Consider the following 18560-nt stretch of genomic DNA (forward strand, 5'->3'; position numbering starts at 1 on the left):
GTACAGTAGTGCCATGGTTATGTACAGTAGTGTCGGGGTTATGTACAATAGTGTCATGGTTATGTACAGTTGTTTCATGGTTATGTACAGTAGTGTCGGGGTTATGTACAGTAGTGTCATCGTTATGTACAGTAGTGTCAGGGTTATGTACAGTAGTGCCATGGTTATGTACAGTAGTGTCGGGGTTATGTACAGTAGTGTCATGGTTATGTACAGTAGTGTCATGGTTATGTGCAGTAGTGTCGGGGTTATGTAGAGTTGTGTCATGGTTATGTACAGTAGTGTCATGGTTATGTACAGTTGTGTCATGGTTATGTACAGTTGTGTCATGGTTATGTACAGTAGAGTCATGGTTATGTACAGTAGTGCCATGGTTATGTACAGTTGTGTCATGGTTATGTACAGTAGTTTCAGGGTTATGTACAGTAGTGCCATGGTTATGTACAGTAGTGTCGGGGTTATGTACAGTAGTGTCATGGTTATGTACAGTTGTTTCATGGTTATGTACAGTAGTGTCGGGGTTATGTACAGTAGTGTCATCGTTATGTACAGTTGTGTCATGGTTATGTACAGTAGTGTCATGGTTATGTACAGTAGTGTCAGGGTTATGTACAGTAGTGTCATGGTTATGTACAGTGGTGTCAGGGTTATGTACAGTAGTGTCATGGTTATGTACAGTTGTGTCATGGTTATGTACAGTAGTGTCGGGGTTATGTACAGTAGTGTCATGGTTATGTACAGTTGTGTCATGGTTATGTACAGTAGTGTCAGGGTTATGTACAGTAGTGTCATGGTTATGTACAGTAGTGTCAGGGTTATGTACAGTTGTGTCATGGTTATGTACAGTTGTGTCATGTTATGTACAGTAGTGCCATGGTTATGTACAGTTGTGTCATGTTATGTACAGTAGTGTCGGGGTTATGTACAGTAGTGTCACGGTTATGTACAGTAGTGTCATGGTTATGTACAGTTGTGTCATGGTTATGTACAGTAGTGTCATGGTTATGTACAGTGGTGTCATGGTTATGTACAGTAGTGCCGGGGTTATGTACAGTTGTGTCGGGGTTATGTACAGTAGTGTCATGGTTATGTACAGTTGTGTCATGTTATGTACAGTAGTGTCATGGTTATGTACAGTAGTGCCATGGTTATGTACAGTAGTGTCGGGGTTATGTACAGTTGTGTCATCGTTATGTACAGTTGTGTCATGGTTATGTACAGTAGTGTCAGGGTTATGTACAGTAGTGTCATGGTTATGTACAGTGGTGTCAGGGTTATGTACAGTAGTGTCATGGTTATGTACAGTAGTGTCATGGTTATGTACAGTTGTGTCATGGTTATGTACAGTAGTGTCATGGTTATGTACAGTAGTGTCGGGATTATGTACATTAGTGTCATGGTTATGTACAGTTGTGTCATGGTTATGTACAGTAGTGTCAGGGTTATGTACAGTAGTGTCATGGTTATGTACAGTAGTGTCGGGGTTATGTACAGTAGTGCCATGGTTATGTACAGTTGTGTCATGTTATGTACAGTAGTGTCGGGGTTATGTACAGTAGTGTCATGGTTATGTACAGTAGTGCCATGGTTATGTACAGTTGTGTCATGTTATGTACAGTAGTGTCAGGGTTATGTACAGTAGTGTCATGGTTATGTACGGTAGTGTCATGGTTATGTACAGTTGTGTCATGTTATGTACAGTAGTGTCATGGTTATGTACAGTAGTGCCATGGTTATGTGCAGTAGTGTCATGGTTATGTACAGTAGTGTCGGGGTTATGTACAGTAGTGTCATGGTTATGTACAGTTGTGTCATGGTTATGTACAGTAGTGTCAGGGTTATGTACAGTAGTGTCATGGTTATGTACAGTAGTGTCAGGGTTATGTACAGTAGTGTCATGGTTATGTACAGTTGTGTCATGTTAAGTACAGTAGTGTCATGGTTATGTACAGTTGTGTCATGTTATGTACAGTAGTGTCGGGGTTATGTACAGTAGTGTCACGGTTATGTACAGTAGTGTCATGGTTATGTACAGTTGTGTCATGGTTATGTACAGTAGTGTCATGGTTATGTACAGTGGTGTCATGGTTATGTACAGTAGTGCCGGGGTTATGTACAGTAGTGTCGGGGTTATGTACAGTTGTGTCGGGGTTATGTACAGTAGTGTCATGGTTATGTACAGTTGTGTCATGTTATGTACAGTTGTGTCATGGTTATGTACAGTAGTGCCATGGTTATGTACAGTAGTGTCATGGTTATGTACAGTAGTGTCGGGGTTATGTACAATAGTGTCATGGTTATGTACAGTTGTTTCATGGTTATGTACAGTAGTGTCGGGGTTATGTACAGTAGTGTCATCGTTATGTACAGTTGTGTCATGGTTATGTACAGTAGTGTCAGGGTTATGTACAGTAGTGTCATGGTTATGTACAGTAGTGCCATGGTTATGTACAGTTGTGTCATGGTTATGTACAGTAGTGTCATGGTTATGTACAGTAGTGCCATGGTTATGTACAGTAGTGTCATGGTTATGTACAGTAGTGTCGGGGTTATGTACAATAGTGTCATGGTTATGTACAGTTGTTTCATGGTTATGTACAGTAGTGTCGGGGTTATGTACAGTAGTGTCATCGTTATGTACAGTTGTGTCATGGTTATGTACAGTAGTGTCAGGGTTATGTACAGTAGTGTCATGGTTATGTACAGTGGTGTCAGGGTTATGTACAGTAGTGTCATGGTTATGTACAGTTGTGTCATGGTTATGTACAGTAGTGTCATGGTTATGTACAGTAGTGTCATGGTTATGTACAGTTGTGTCATGGTTATGTACAGTAGTGTCATGGTTATGTACAGTTGTGTCATGGTTATGTACAGTAGTGTCGGGGTTATGTACATTTGTGTCATGGTTATGTACAGTAGTGTCAGGGTTATGTACAGTAGTGTCATGGTTATGTACAGTAGTGTCAGGGTTATGTACAGTAGTGTCATGGTTATGTACAGTTGTGTCATGGTTATGTACAGTAGTGTCATGGTTATGTACAGTTGTGTCATGGTTATGTACAGTAGTGTCATGGTTATGTACAGTAGAGTCATGGTTATGTACAGTAGTGTCATGGTTATGTACAGTAGAGTCATGGCTATGTACAGTAGTGCCATGGTTATGTACAGTAGTGTCGGGGTTATGTGCAGTAGTGTCATGGTTATGTACAGTAGTGTCTGGGTTATGTACAGTAGTGTCATGGTTATGTACAGTTGTGTCATGGTTATGTACAGTTGTGTCATGGTTATGTACAGTAGTGTCAGGGTTATGTACAGTAGTGTCATGGTTATGTACAGTAGTGTCATGGTTATGTACAGTTGTGTCATGGTTATGTACAGTAGTGTCATGGTTATGTACAGTAGTGTCAGGGTTATGTACAGTAGTGTCATGGTTATGTACAGTAGTGTCATGGTTATGTACAGTTGTGTCATGGTTATGTACAGTTGTGTCGGGGTTATGTACAGTAGTGTCAGGGTTATGTACAGTAGTGTCATGGTTATGTACAGTAGTGTCGGGGTTATGTACAGTGGTGTCATGGTTATGTACAGTAGTGTCATGGTTATGTACAGTAGTGTCGGGGTTATGTACAGTAGTGTCATGGTTATGTACAGTAGTGCATCGGTTATGTACAGTAGTGTGATGGTTATGTACAGTAGTGTCATGGTTATGTACAGTTGTGTCATGGTTATGTACAGTAGTGTCGGGGTTATGTACAGTAGTGTCATGGTTATGTACAGTAGTGCCATGGTTATGTACAGTAGTGCCATGGTTATGTACAGTAGTGTCATGGTTATGTACAGTAGTGCCATGGTTATGTACAGTAGTGTCATGGTTATGTACAGTGGTGTCATGGTTATGTACAGTAGTGCCATGGTTATGTACAGTAGTGTCATGGTTATGTACAGTAGTGCCATGGTTATGTACAGTAGTGTCATGGTTATGTACAGTAGTGTCATGGTTATGTACAGTGGTGTCGGGGTTATGTACAGTAGTGCCATGGTTATGTACAGTAGTGCCATGGTTATGTACAGTAGTGTCATGGTTATGTACAGTAGTGTCGGGGTTATGTACAGTAGTGTCATGGTTATGTACAGTTGTGTCATGGTTATGTACAGTAGTGTCATGGTTATGTACAGTAGTGTCGGGGTTATGTACAGTGGTGTCATGGTTATGTACAGTAGTGTCATAGTTATGTACAGTAGTGTCGGGGTTATGTACAGTAGTGTCATGGTTATGTACAGTAGTGCATTGGTTATGTACAGTAGTGTCATGGTTATGTACAGTAGTGTCATGGTTATGTACAGTTGTGTCATGGTTATGTACAGTAGTGTCGGGGTTATGTACAGTAGTGTCATGGTTATGTACAGTAGTGCCATGGTTATGTACAGTAGTGCCATGGTTATGTACAGTAGTGTCATGGTTATGTACAGTAGTGCCATGGTTATGTACAGTAGTGTCGGGGTTATGTACAGTAGTGTCGGGGTTATGTACAGTAGTGTCATGGTTATGTACAGTAGTGCCATGGTTATGTACAGTAGTGTCATGGTTATGTACAGTAGTGCCATGGTTATGTACAGTAGTGTCATGGTTATGTACAGTAGTGTCATGGTAATGTACAGTGGTGTCAGCGTTATGTACAGTTGTGTCATGGTTATGTACAGTAGAGTCATGGTTATGTACAGTAGTGCCATGGTTATGTACAGTTGTGTCATGGTTATGTACAGTAGTGCCATGGTTATGTACAGTAGTGCCGGGGTTATGTACAGTAGTGTCATGGTTATGTACAGTAGTGTCAGGGTTATGTACAGTAGTGTCATGGTTATGTACAGTAGTGTCATGGTTATGTACAGTAGTGTCAGGGTTATGTACAGCAGTGCCATGGTTATGTACAGTAGTGTCATGGTTATGTACAGTAGTGTCATGGTTATGTACAGTAGTGTCGGGGTTATGTACAGTAGTGTCATGGTTATGTACAGTAGTGTCATGGTTATGTACAGTAGTGTCATGGTTATGTACAGTGGTGTCAGGGTTATGTACAGCAGTGTCATGGTTATGTACAGTAGTGTCATGGTTATGTACAGTAGTGTCATGGTTATGTACAGTAGTGTCCTGGTTATGTACAGTAGTGCCGGGGTTATGTACAGTAGTGTCATGGTTATGTACAGTTGTGTCATGTTATGTACAGTAGTGTTATGGTTATGTACAGTAGTGTCATGGTTATGTACAGTAGTGTCATGGTTATGTACAGTAGTGTCAGGGTTATGTACAGTAGTGTCATGGTTATGTACAGTAGTGTCAGGGTTATGTACAGTAGTGTCAGGGTTATGTACAGTAGTGTCATGGTTATGTACAGTAGTGTCGGGGTTATGTACAGTAGTGTCAGGGTTATGTACAGTAGTGTCATGGTTATGTACAGTAGTGTCCTGGTTATGTACAGTAGTGCCGGGGTTATGTACAGTAGTGTCATGGTTATGTACAGTTGTGTCATGTTATGTACAGTAGTGTTATGGTTATGTACAGTAGTGTCATGGTTATGTACAGTAGTGTCATGGTTATGTACAGTAGTGTCAGGGTTATGTACAGTAGTGTCATGGTTATGTACAGTAGTGTCAGGGTTATGTACAGTAGTGTCAGGGTTATGTACAGTAGTGTCATGGTTATGTACAGTAGTGTCGGGGTTATGTACAGTAGTGTCAGGGTTATGTACAGTAGTGTCGGGGTTATGTACAGTAAGCACTGCACAGACGCTCCCCTCCAATAAAGCTGCAAGGTCACATTCACCATCAGTCAGTCCGGCTGCACACTCCATTACCTTTTCTTGGTACTGCCTCCTGGAAGAGTCCAGGGACTGAATGAGGGCGGTGGCGTGGCCCACAAACATGGCGAAGCAGGTGGCGCCCACGATCATGCTGAGGATGGTGAGCCAGACGTCGGCCATGCCGATGGGCGGGTACAAGCCGTAGCCGATGCACAGCATGTGGCTCATGGCCTTGAACAGGGCGTAGGAGTACTGCTGACCCCACGTGTCGTTCTGCGGGCCACCACACAGTCACAAGAAAATAAAACGCTTAGCATTCGAACAAAAATGTCGGGACACTGCCAAGAACATGCTGGCCATTCCTGCAGATCAATGCACACAAACACATTTACTTGGTGGAATAAACTTGAAATACACATCCGACAAACAGAAGAATATATTACTTATAATGGCCTGTAGAGGACCTGAATGGTTCAACTTCCTGCTGGCCTCACTATGGACTGGACTCTCACTATTATGTTAGATCCACTATGGACTGGACTCTCACTATTATGTTAGATCCACTATGGACTGGACTCTCACTATTATGTTAGATCCACAATTGACTGGACTCTCACACTATTATGTTAGATCCACTATGGACTGGACTCTCACTATTATGTTAGATCCACTATGGACTGGACTCTCACTATTATGTTAGATCCACTATGGACTGGACTCTCACTATTGTGTTAGATCCACTATGGACTGGACTCTCACTATTATGTTAGATCCACTATGGACTGGACTCTCACTATTATGTTAGATCCACTATGGACTGGACTCTCACTATTATGTTAGATCCACTATGGACTGGACTCTCACTATTATGTTAGATCCACTATGGACTGGACTCTCACTATTATGTTAGATCCACTATGGACTGGACTCTCACTATTATGTTAGATCCACTATGGACTGGACTCTCACTATTGTGTTAGATCCACTATGGACTGGACTCTCACTATTATGTTAGATCCACTATGGACTGGACTCTCACTATTATGTTAGATCCACTATGGACTGGACTCTCACTATTATGTTAGATCCACTATGGACTGGACGCTCACTATTATGTTAGATCCACTATGGACTAGACTCTCACTATTATGTTAGATCCACTATGGACTGGACTCTCACTATTGTGTTGGATCCACTATGGACTGGACTCTCACTATTATGTTAGATCCACTATGGACTGGACTCTCACTATTATGTTAGATCCACTATGGACTGGACTCTCACTATTATGTTAGATCCACTATGGACTGGACTCTCACTATTATGTTAGATCCACTATGGACTGGACTCTCACTATTATGTTAGATCCACTATGGACTGGACTCTCACTATTATGTTAGATCCACTATGGACTGGACTCTCACTATTATGTTAGATCCACTATGGACTGGACTCTCACACTATTATGTTAGATCCACTATGGACTGGACTCTCACTTTTATGTTAGATCCACTATGGACTGGACTCTCACTATTATGTTAGATCCACTATGGACTGGACTCTCACTATTATGTTAGATCCACTATGGACTGGACTCTCACACTAGTATGTTAGATCCACTATGGACTGGACTCTCACTTTTATGTTAGATCCACTGTGGACTGGACTCTCACTATTATGTTAGATCCACTATGGACTGGACTCTCACTATTATGTTGGATCCACTATGGACTGGACTCTCACTATTGTGTTAGATCCACTATGGACTGGACTCTCACTATTATGTTAGATCCACTATGGACTGGACTCTCACTATTATGTTAGATCCACTATGGACTGGACTCTCACTATTATGTTAGATCCACTATGGACTGGACTCTCACTATTATGTTAGATCCACTATGGACTGGACTCTCACTATTATGTTAGATCCACTATGGACTGGACTCTCACGATTGTGTTGGATCCACTATGGACTGGACTCTCACTATTATGTTAGATCCACTATGGACTGGACTCTCACTATTAGGTTAGATCCACTATGGACTGGACTCTCACTATTATGTTAGATCCACTATGGACTGGACTCTCACTATTATGTTAGATCCACTATGGACTGGACTCTCACTATTATGTTAGATCCACTATGGACTGGACTCTCACTATTGTGTTAGATCCACTATGGACTGGACTCTCACTATTATGTTAGATCCACTATGGACTGGACTCTCACTATTGTGTTAGATCCACTATGGACTGGACTCTCACTATCACTATTTGAGGTGGGCGAGGCGGGCCAAGGAGTGGGGTTAAGGGGGGAGGAGTTTATTTATAGCTAGAATTTAGCTAGAAATTCAAGTATATATATATATATATATATAATGTTAAATAGACACATATATATATGTGTATATATGTATGTGTGGGAAAAATCACAAGAATACTTCATCTCTACAGAACTGTTTCATGAGGGGTTCCCTCAATCATCTCCTGATGATTGAGGGAACCCCTTAATCTGTAGAGATGAAGTAGTCTTGTGATTTTTCCCACACCTACATATTGCGCTCTACCACGGTATCGAGCACTATTCTCTGGATAATCCAATCAAGAAATATATATGGTGCTAGCGGGTGTATAATATAGCTAAGAGTCATGGATGCATTGGAAATCTGGGTAATTATTCTGTTGCGTTTGTAATGTGTTACAGAGCCAATGTTCTCCAGAAATGTGTTTGGCGTGGGTTCACAGAGTGTGGCGCATATTAGTAAGAGTGTTAAAGACAAGTGGTTTTATATCACAACCATCAGTGTGATCTGTAGGGCTGTGGAACAAGACCCCTGGTTTACACTTAGTGAAAGCAAAAAAAAAACTCCTCCGCGATTTTGAAAAAGATGACAGGGTAAGCGTCACTCGTGACGTCACGACTTTGACCCGGCGGTAAAAGCTGGTCGAGTAAATTTCTATCATTTATGGACATACCCGCTTACGTCTCCAATTGGAAAAATGCCACAAGTTGGGCGAATACCAAACACCTCATTTGGAGGAAGGAAGGCAAGATTGTTTTATACAAACCCTGTTTCCATATGAGTTGGGAAATTGTGTTAGATGTAAATATAAACAGAATACAATGATTTGCAAATCCTTTTCAACCCATATTCAGTTGAATATGCTACAAAGACAACATATTTGATGTTCAAACTCATGAACTATTTGTTTTCCTTGCAAATAATAATTAACTTAGAATTTCATGGCTGCAACACGTGCCAAAGTAGTTGGGAAAGGGCATGTTCACCACTGTGTTACATCACCTTTTCTTTTAAAGTTAAAGTTAAAGTACTTATGATTGTCACACACACACTAGATGTTATTCTCTGCATTTGACCCATCACGCTTGATCACCCCCTGGGAGGTGAGGGGAGCAGTAGGCAGCAGTGGTGCCGCGCCCGGGTATCATTTTTGGTGATTTAAACCCCAATTCCAACCCTTAATGCTGAGTGCCAAGCAGGGAGGTAATGGCTCCCATTTTTATAGTTTTTGGTATGACTCAGCTGGGGTTTGAACTCACGACCTCCCCATCTCAGGGCGGACACTCTAACCACTAGGCCACTGAGTAACAACTCTCAATAAACGTTTGGGAACTGAGAAAACTAATTGTTGAAGCTTTAAAAGTGGAATTCTTTCCCATTCTTGTTTTATGTAGAGCTTCAGTCCTTCAACAGTCTCCGCTGTCGTATTTTACGCTTCATAATGTGCCACACATTGTGAAGGGTTAGCAACCAACTGTATTTAGTGACAGTGGTTTTTCTGAAGTGTTCCTGAGCCCATGTGGTGATATCCTTTAGAGATTGATGTGGGTTTTTGATACAGTGCCGTCAGAGGGATGGAAGGTCACGGTCATTCAATGTTGGTTTCCGGCCATGCCGCTTACGTGGAGTGATTTCTCCAGATTCTCTGAACCTTTTGATGATATTATGGAGCGTAGATGTTGAAATCCCTAAATTTCTTGCAATTGCACTTTGAGAAATGTTGTTCTTAAACTGTTTGACTATTTGCTCACGCAGTTGTGGACAAAGGGGTGTACCTCGCCCCATCCTTTCTGGTGAAAGACTGAGCATTTTTTTAGGAAGCTGTTTTTATAGCCAATCATGGCACCCACCTGTTCCCAATTAGCCTGCACACCTGTGGGATGTTCCAAATAAGTGTTTGATGAGCATTCCTCAACTTTATCAGTATTTATTGCCACCTTTCCCAACTTCTTTGTCACATGTTGCTGGCACTTAATGATTATTTGCAAAGAAACAAATAAAGTTAATGAGTTTGAACATGAAATATGTTGTCTTTGTAGCATATTCAACTGAATATGGCTTGAAAAGGATTTGCAAATCATTGTATTCTGTTTATATTTAAATCGAACACAATTTCCCAACTCATATGGAAACGGGGTTTGCAACTATTTCTGCAATGCCTCCAATCCATTAAATTTCCAGGACTTCTGCAGATCCACAAAAACAAGTTCCAAGGGGTAAGAGAAGTTGCTTTTGCATAGTATGTCCCCCTTTAATGGAAATAAGCAAAACATACCACCATCTTATTCCGGGTGACCCAGCAATCAGGAGGGAACTCTTGCAGCATGGGAACCAGGAACTGCAGACAGCCGTCCCAATGACACAGCAGCAGCATCATGCCGATCAGGTTCATGATACGCACCATGGCGCTGGCCAGGTCGTAGGTCATGTGGAAAACCTGAGACACACACACAGATTATCAGCATTAATGGAAGTGAAACAATGACATGAATATCCCTCAGTAAATACAGCCATGAAATTTGAATCGTCACTCATGCAATCAGAGGATTTGCAAAGTGGAGTCTGTCCTGGGCTACAAAACCTCCTATGTGGACCATAGTGCTCTTAATCTTCTACCGAGAACAAAAGGCTAGAACAGTGTTGCGTAACAACCTGTATGCAATATTAGTGGCCTATGGTGAAAGGGCATTATAAAAAAAAGAAGATAGCGCCGATATTACGGTTAAATGAGTGTTGGTTTTTGTTTCAGGCTCAAGAGAGTTCTCTAAATGATTGAGAATTCATGTACTAAGTAGGGGTGTATTTGTATTAAACCGTCTCGCTACGCGGGTGTAACAAACAAGTTTCTAAGTGAAAGTCTTAACAAGCTGCTTTGCTTCTTCTGCCTCTGTCTCAGCACCCAGCATTGTCCCGCCCACACAACCATCTGATTGGTTACATGTACAGCAGTAACAGCCAATCAGCAGTGTGTATTCAGGGCGCATGTAGTCAATGCTTCAGCGTCCAGCAGATAGGTGTTTAGCAGGTGAGCATAAGGCAGCGTACTCTCCCCAAATGATAATAAACACCTCCCAGTCAACTATTACTAACATCACTGTGAGCCCGTTGACCTTCTAGAAACTTAAACTGCAGCTCTGCTTGTTCGCAGTCCTGGCTTGAGGTGAAGGCTAATTAGCTTTTAGCATAACGTTAGCTCATTTTGCGGTGCGTGCGTGCGTGCGTGTGTGTAAGTGTGTGTGTGTGTGTGTGTTTTACGGAGAGAAAAGCTGTAAAATGCAGGGTCCCTGCTATCACATGTTGACAAAATTATAACATTTACATAATAAAAATCAACTACAGGCTTCCCAAATGCTGTAATAAATGAAGCATGATGAGTTGACTTGAAACTGTTTAATGTTGCACTTTTTATATGAGGAAGTTGTGTCATTTTATTTCATCAAAACAACAACTTGATGCAGTTTAATGTGGATTAATGTGGGCAGAATTATTATAGTGTTCCCAATGTTAAAAGAATAAAGCCATTTTTTTTACAAATTTGATAAATAAATACCCAAAAACTGTATATTTTGTTGTTTTCTTACTGTACCTAAAATGAACCGAACCGCGACCTCTAAACCGAGGTACGTACCGAACCAAAATGTTTGTGTAGCATTACACTCCTAACTTATGCTGTGTTCCATTTTTACTGGAAAAGTCTACATTTTCAAATTCCGAGTTGGTAGTTTCAACTGGAACACCCGCTAAGGTCGGATTTCATAAAAACCGAAGAGTTCTCGCCAACTCCGAATCGTCTTCAAATGTGTCTTCTCTGAGTATAAAAACAATAGAAGCTCCTGTAATATCCGTTATTGGCACTTCCGACCAGTTTTTGTCGCACTAAATCAGCCTGTGGACAGGCGGAACTGGCAGTCTGACAGCGAGGCAGGGCACATCGGAGCCCGCTCCAAGATGGCGGCGAGGAGGCGGGGACGGCGAGCAAGCAGCGAGGTGGGGCGTGCCGGGATCGACGCCACAATTATTATCAGGTGCGTGGATGGCCCAGCTGGGCACAATGAAGTAATCCTCTCGAACTGTGTATTAGGGGCGGCAGTCGTAAACATCGGGGAGAGAGAGGGAGAAAGAAACCAGAGAAGCGGATGCTAAGCAAGAGCGACAAAGAGCCCGAGGAAGAAGAAGACGCACGGAGCATAAAAGCCGGGGCAAAAGAGCGAGCAGCAAACGGCAAGGCTGGAAAGCAACCCAGAAGAGATTTTGTTATTGAAAAACAAAAGAAGTCTAAACCTGCTCGCCAGAATGTCCTTCCTTGGTGGTCTTTGGAACCTGCACAACCGCAAGCGATTGTCACACAGCCGTGTATGTTAAATTGTTGTTCCACGCCCCTCCCTCCAAAGTTGTAGATGAATTCACGACAAACACTTTGTACACCAGAAAACCTACATGTTGGTAAAATGGTAAATGGTTGTACTTGTATAGCGCTTTTCTAATCCTTTTTAAGGAGCCCAAAGCGCTTTGACACGACTTCCACCTTCACCCCTTCACACACTGACGGTGGGAGCTGCCATGCAAGGCGCTCACCAGGTCCCATCAGGAGCAAGGGTGAAGTGTCATGCCTAAGGACACAACAGATGTGACTAGGTTGGTAGAAGGTGGGGATTGAACCAGGAACCCTCAGATCGCTGGCACGGCCACTGTACAAACTTTGAAGTTGATATTTCAACATAGAACTTCAGTGGGTGCTCAAATATCAATGTATTCCATACCTGGACTGGGACTGCAGTTTGAGAACCACCAAGTAGTCAGGGAACACTACAAGAATTTACACTTTGGAAACTCAATTCAAGAAGACTTCCTTGCACAAACGTTTCAATTTACAAAACATGGACGGATTTAAAATAATCTAATTGACCAAATGTCTATGGTGGTTGTCATTCATTCAGGTCTCAGGGCCTTCAATAGATCACAACTGGACTGTTTAGTTTGTCTCACAAGACCTCTTGCGTCTCATCCCAGTAGACTTCAACACTTCCTGCTCATTGACTTAGACTGCTCAGATCTAGTCTTTCACTTAGATTGGTCAGATCTAGTCTAGCGGCTGGTGCCAATACCTCAGTAGGCTTCATCAGTTCCTGCTCATAGACTTAGACTGGTCAGATCTAGTCTTGGACTTAGATTGGTTAGATCTAGTCTTAAAGACTTAGACTGGTCAGATCTAGTCTAGCGGCTGGTGTCAGTACCTCAGAAGGCTTCATCAGTTCCTGCTCTTAGACTTAGACTGGTTATATCTAGTCTTGGACTTAGATTGGTTAGATCTAGTCTTAAAGACTTAGATTGGTCAGATCTAGTCTTGGACTTAGATTGGTTAGATCTAGTCTTAAAGACTTAGATTGGTCAGATCTAGTCTTGGACTTAGATTGGTCAGATCTAGTCTAGCGGCTGGTGCCAATACCTCAGTAGGCTTCATCAGTTCCTGCTCATAGACTTAGACTGGTCAGATCTAGTCTTGGACTTAGATTGGTTGGATCTAGTCTTAAAGACTTAGACTGGTCAGATCTAGTCTAGCGGCTGGTGTCAGTACCTCAGAAGGCTTCATTAGTTCCTGCTCTTAGACTTAGACTGGTTATATCTAGTCTTGGACTTAGATTGGTTGGATCTAGTCTTAAAGACTTAGATTGGTCAGATCTAGTCTTGGAATTAGATTGGTTAGATCTAGTCTTAAAGACTTAGATTGGTCAGATCTAGTCTTGGACTTAGATTGGTCAGATCTAGTCTAGCGGCTGGTGCCAATACCTCAGTAGGCTTCATCAGTTCCTGCTCATAGACTTAGACTGGTCAGATCTAGTCTTGGACTTAGATTGGTTAGATCTAGTCTTAAAGACTTAGACTGGTCAGATCTAGTCTAGCGGCTGGTGTCAGTACCTCAGAAGGCTTCATCAGTTGCTGCTCTTAGACTTAGACTGGTTATATCTAGTCTTGGACTTAGATTGGTTAGATCTAGTCTTAAAGACTTAGATTGGTCAGATCTAGTCTTGGACTTAGATTGGTTAGATCTAGTCTTAAAGACTTAGATTGGTCAGATCTAGTCTTGGACTTAGATTGGTCAGATCTAGTCTAGCGGCTGGTGTCAATATCTCAGTAGGCTTCATCAGTTCCTGCTCATAGACTTAGACTGGTCAGATCTAGTCTTGGACTTAGATTGGTTAGATCTAGTCTTAAAGACTTAGACTGGTCAGATCTAGTCTAGCGGCTGGTGTCAGTACCTCAGAAGGCTTCATCAGTTCCTGCTCTTAGACTTAGACTGGTTATATCTAGTCTTGGACTTAGATTGGTTAGATCTAGTCTTAAAGACTTAGATTGGTCAGATCTAGTCTTGGACTTAGATTGGTTGGATCTAGTCTTAAAGACTTAGATTGGTCAGATCTAGTCTTGGACTTAGATTGGTCAGATCTAGTCTAGCGGCTGGTGCCAATACCTCAGTAGGCTTCATCAGTTCCTGCTCATAGACTTAGACTGGTCAGATCTAGTCTTGGACTTAGATTGGTTAGATCTAGTCTTAAAGACTTAGACTGGTCAGATCTAGTCTAGCGGCTGGTGTCAGTACCTCAGAAGGCTTCATCAGTTCCTGCTCTTAGACTTAGACTGGTTATATCTAGTCTTGGACTTAGATTGGTTAGATCTAATCTTAAAGACTTAGATTGGTCAGATCTAGTCTTGGACTTAGATTGGTTGGATCTAGTCTTAAAGACTTAGATTGGTCAGATCTAGTCTTGGACTTAGATTGGTCAGATCTAGTCTAGCGGCTGGTGCCAATACCTCAGTAGGCTTCATCAGTTCCTGCTCATAGACTTAGACTGGTCAGATCTAGTCTTGGACTTAGATTGGTTAGATCTAGTCTTAAAGACTTAGACTGGTCAGATCTAGTCTAGCGGCTGGTGTCAGTACCTCAGAAGGCTTCATCGGTTCCTGCTCTTAGACTTAGACTGGTTATATCTAGTCTTGGACTTAGATTGGTTAGATCTAGTCTTAAAGACTTAGATTGGTCAGATCTAGTCTTGGACTTAGATTGGTTGGATCTAGTCTTAAAGACTTAGATTGGTCAGATCTAGTCTTGGACTTAGATTGGTCAGATCTAGTCTAGCGGCTGGTGCCAATACCTCAGTAGGCTTCATCAGTTCCTGCTCATAGACTTAGACTGGTCAGATCTAGTCTTGGACTTAGATTGGTTAGATCTAGTCTTAAAGACTTAGACTGGTCAGATCTAGTCTAGCGGTTGGTGTCAGTACCTCAGAAGGCTTCATCAGTTCCTGCTCTTAGACTTAGACTGGTTATATCTAGTCTTGGACTTAGATTGGTTAGATCTAGTCTTAAAGACTTAGATTGGTCAGATCTAGTCTTGGACTTAGATTGGTTAGATCTAGTCTTAAAGACTTAGATTGGTCAGATCTAGTCTTGGACTTAGATTGGTCAGATCTAGTCTAGCGGCTGGTGTCAATATCTCAGTAGGCTTCATCAGTTCCTGCTCATAGACTTAGACTGGTCAGATCTAGTCTTGGACTTAGATTGGTTAGATCTAGTCTTAAAGACTTAGACTGGTCAGATCTAGTCTAGCGGCTGGTGTCAGTACCTCAGAAGGCTTCATCAGTTCCTGCTCTTACACTTAGACTGGTTATATCTAGTCTTGGACTTAGATTGGTTAGATCTAGTCTTAAAGACTTAGATTGGTCAGATCTAGTCTTGGACTTAGATTGGTTAGATCTAGTCTTAAAGACTTAGATTGTCAGATCTAGTCTTGGACTTAGATTGGTCAGATCTAGTCTAGCGGCTGGTGCCAATACCTCAGTAGGCTTCATCAGTTCCTGCTCATAGACTTACACTGGTCAGATCTAGTCTTGGACTTAGATTGGTTGGATCTAGTCTTAAAGACTTAGACTGGTCAGATCTAGTCTAGCGGCTGGTGTCAGTACCTCAGAAGGCTTCATCAGTTCCTGCTCTTAGACTTAGACTGGTTATATCTAGTCTTGGACTTAGATTGGTTAGATCTAGTCTTAAAGACTTAGATTGGTCAGATCTAGTCTTGGACTTAGATTGGTTAGATCTAGTCTTAAAGACTTAGACTGGTCAGATCTAGTCTAGCGGCTGGTGTCAGTACCTCAGAAGGCTTCACCAGTTCCTGCTCTTAGACTTAGACTGGTTATATCTAGTCTTGGACTTAGATTGGTTAGATCTAGTCTTAAAGACTTAGATTGGTCAGATCTAGTCTTGGACTTAGATTGGTTAGATCTAGTCTTAAAGACTTAGATTGGTCAGATCTAGTCTTTCACTTAGATTGGTCAGATCTAGTCTAGCGGCTGGTGCCAATACCTCAGTAGGCTTCATCAGTTCCTGCTCATAGACTTAGACTGGTCAGATATAGTCTTGGACTTAGATTGGTTAGCTCTAGTCTTAAAGACTTAGACTGGTCAGATCTAGTCTAGCGGCTGGTGTCAGTACCTCAGAAGGCTTCATCAGTTCCTGCTCTTAGACTTAGACTGGTTATATCTAGTCTTGGACTTAGATTGGTTGGATCTAGTCTTAAAGACTTAGATTGGTCAGATCTAGTCTTGGACTTAGATTGGTTAGATCTAGTCTTAAAGACTTAGATTGGTCAGATGTAGTCTTGGACTTAGATTGGTCAGATCTAGTCTAGCGGCTGGTGCCAATACCTCAGTAGGCTTCATCAGTTCCTGCTCATAGACTTAGACTGGTCAGATCTAGTCTTGGACTTAGATTGGTTAGATCTAGTCTTAAAGACTTATACTGGTCAGATCTAGTCTAGCGGCTGGGGTCAGTACCTCAGAAGGTTTCATCAGTTCCTGCTCTTGGACTTAGACTGGTTATATCTAGTCTTGGACTTAGATTGGTTAGATCTAGTCTTAAAGACTTAGATTGGTCAGATCTAGTCTTGGACTTAGATTGTTAGATCTAGTCTTAAAGACTTAGATTGGTCAGATCTAGTCTTGGACTTAGATTGGTTGGATCTAGTCTTAAAGACTTAGATTGGTCAGATCTAGTCTAGCGGCTGGTGTCAATATCTCAGTAGGCTTCATCAGTTCCTGCTCATAGACTTAGACTGGTCAGATCTAGTCTTGGACTTAGATTGGTTGGATCTAGTCTTAAAGACTTAGATTGGTCAGATCTAGTCTAGCGGCTGGTGTCAGTACCTCAGAAGGCTTCATCAGTTCCTGCTCTTAGACTTAGACTGGTTATATTTAGTCTTGGACTTAGATTGGTTAGATCTAGTCTTAAAGACTTAGATTGGTCAGATCTAGTCTTGGACTTAGATTGTTAGATCTAGTCTTAAAGACTTAGATTGGTCAGATCTAGTCTTGGACTTAGATTGGTCAGATCTAGTCTAGCGGCTGGTGCCAATACCTCAGTAGGCTTCATCAGTTCCTGCTCATAGACTTAGACTGGTCAGATCTAGTCTTGGACTTAGATTGGTTAGATCTAGTCTTAAAGACTTAAACTGGTCAGATCTAGTCTAGCGGCTGGTGTCAGTACCTCAGAAGGCTTCATCAGTTCCTGCTCTTAGACTTAGACTGGTTATATCTAGTCTTGGACTTAGATTGGTTAGATCTAGTCTTAAAGACTTAGATTGGTCAGATCTAGTCTAGCGGCTGGTGTCAATATCTCAGTAGGCTTCATTGGTTCCTGCTCATAGACTTAAGACTGGTCAGATGGAGTCGAGCTCACTGATGAAGTCTACTTGGATGAGAGGCAAAACGTCTTCGAAGACAAACCAAACTTTTTCTCAGCGTACCAATAATTCATTCATCCATTTTGTGCCCGGCAGCACAGCCATTGTGGGCGGGCTGATGGCTTTTTGTGTTCAGTGCTAGTTTGTGTGCTATTTAAGTGTTTCTTTTTAAGTTTGCGAGCTCAATAAGAGTCCAAAGAAAGCACTTGACAAGCAATGTGTGCTGTGTAGAGATGCGCCGCTTGCGGTCTCATCCGCAGAGTCCGTGGATAAACTGCGGGTCGGGCGGGTGACGTGACGAAAAAAATAGATTTTAAATAGATTCGGGCGGGTGGCGGTTGAACCATTCGGAAATATATTTACATAGTTCAGGGATCAGCAACCTTTACCACTCAAAGAGCCATTTTGACCCGTGTCACAAAGTAAAGAAGACAATAGGAGCCGCAAACATTCTCGCAAATATCTGCTGGCGGTCACCCAGATAACAAGAATAAGGGCGTGCTTTGAAGCCATTGTCTTAGACGCCTTCTACAACATGTACAGACTGTGTGCCAGTCCAGCATCATGTTGTGTGTGGCATCCGCAGACACACGCACACGACTGTAAGGCATTCTGGGTGACACAGAGTACACTGATGGTTGTTATATAAACACATTTAACACTCTTACTGACATGCACCACACTGTGAAGCCACACCAAACAAGAATGACAAACACATTTTGG

The 18560-nt window shown here is 42.0% G+C and overlaps 1 protein-coding gene across 1 annotated transcript in view; it reads right to left on the reverse strand.

Annotated features, from left to right (window-relative positions):
• The window catches only part of LOC133563657 (potassium/sodium hyperpolarization-activated cyclic nucleotide-gated channel 3-like), a 71598-nt gene that overhangs the window by 33654 nt on the left and 19384 nt on the right, over positions 1-18560 (reverse strand). The window contains exons 3-4 of the mRNA XM_061917917.1: positions 10380-10541; positions 5853-6071 (exon numbers count right to left, since the gene is read on the reverse strand). Coding sequence (XP_061773901.1) covers positions 5853-6071; positions 10380-10541 — 381 coding nt within the window. The remainder of the gene's footprint in view (positions 1-5852; positions 6072-10379; positions 10542-18560) is intronic.

The sequence above is a fragment of the Nerophis ophidion genome, linkage group LG12 (assembly GCF_033978795.1).
Source record: "Nerophis ophidion isolate RoL-2023_Sa linkage group LG12, RoL_Noph_v1.0, whole genome shotgun sequence".
In the NCBI taxonomy this organism is placed as follows: Eukaryota; Metazoa; Chordata; class Actinopteri; order Syngnathiformes; family Syngnathidae; genus Nerophis; species Nerophis ophidion.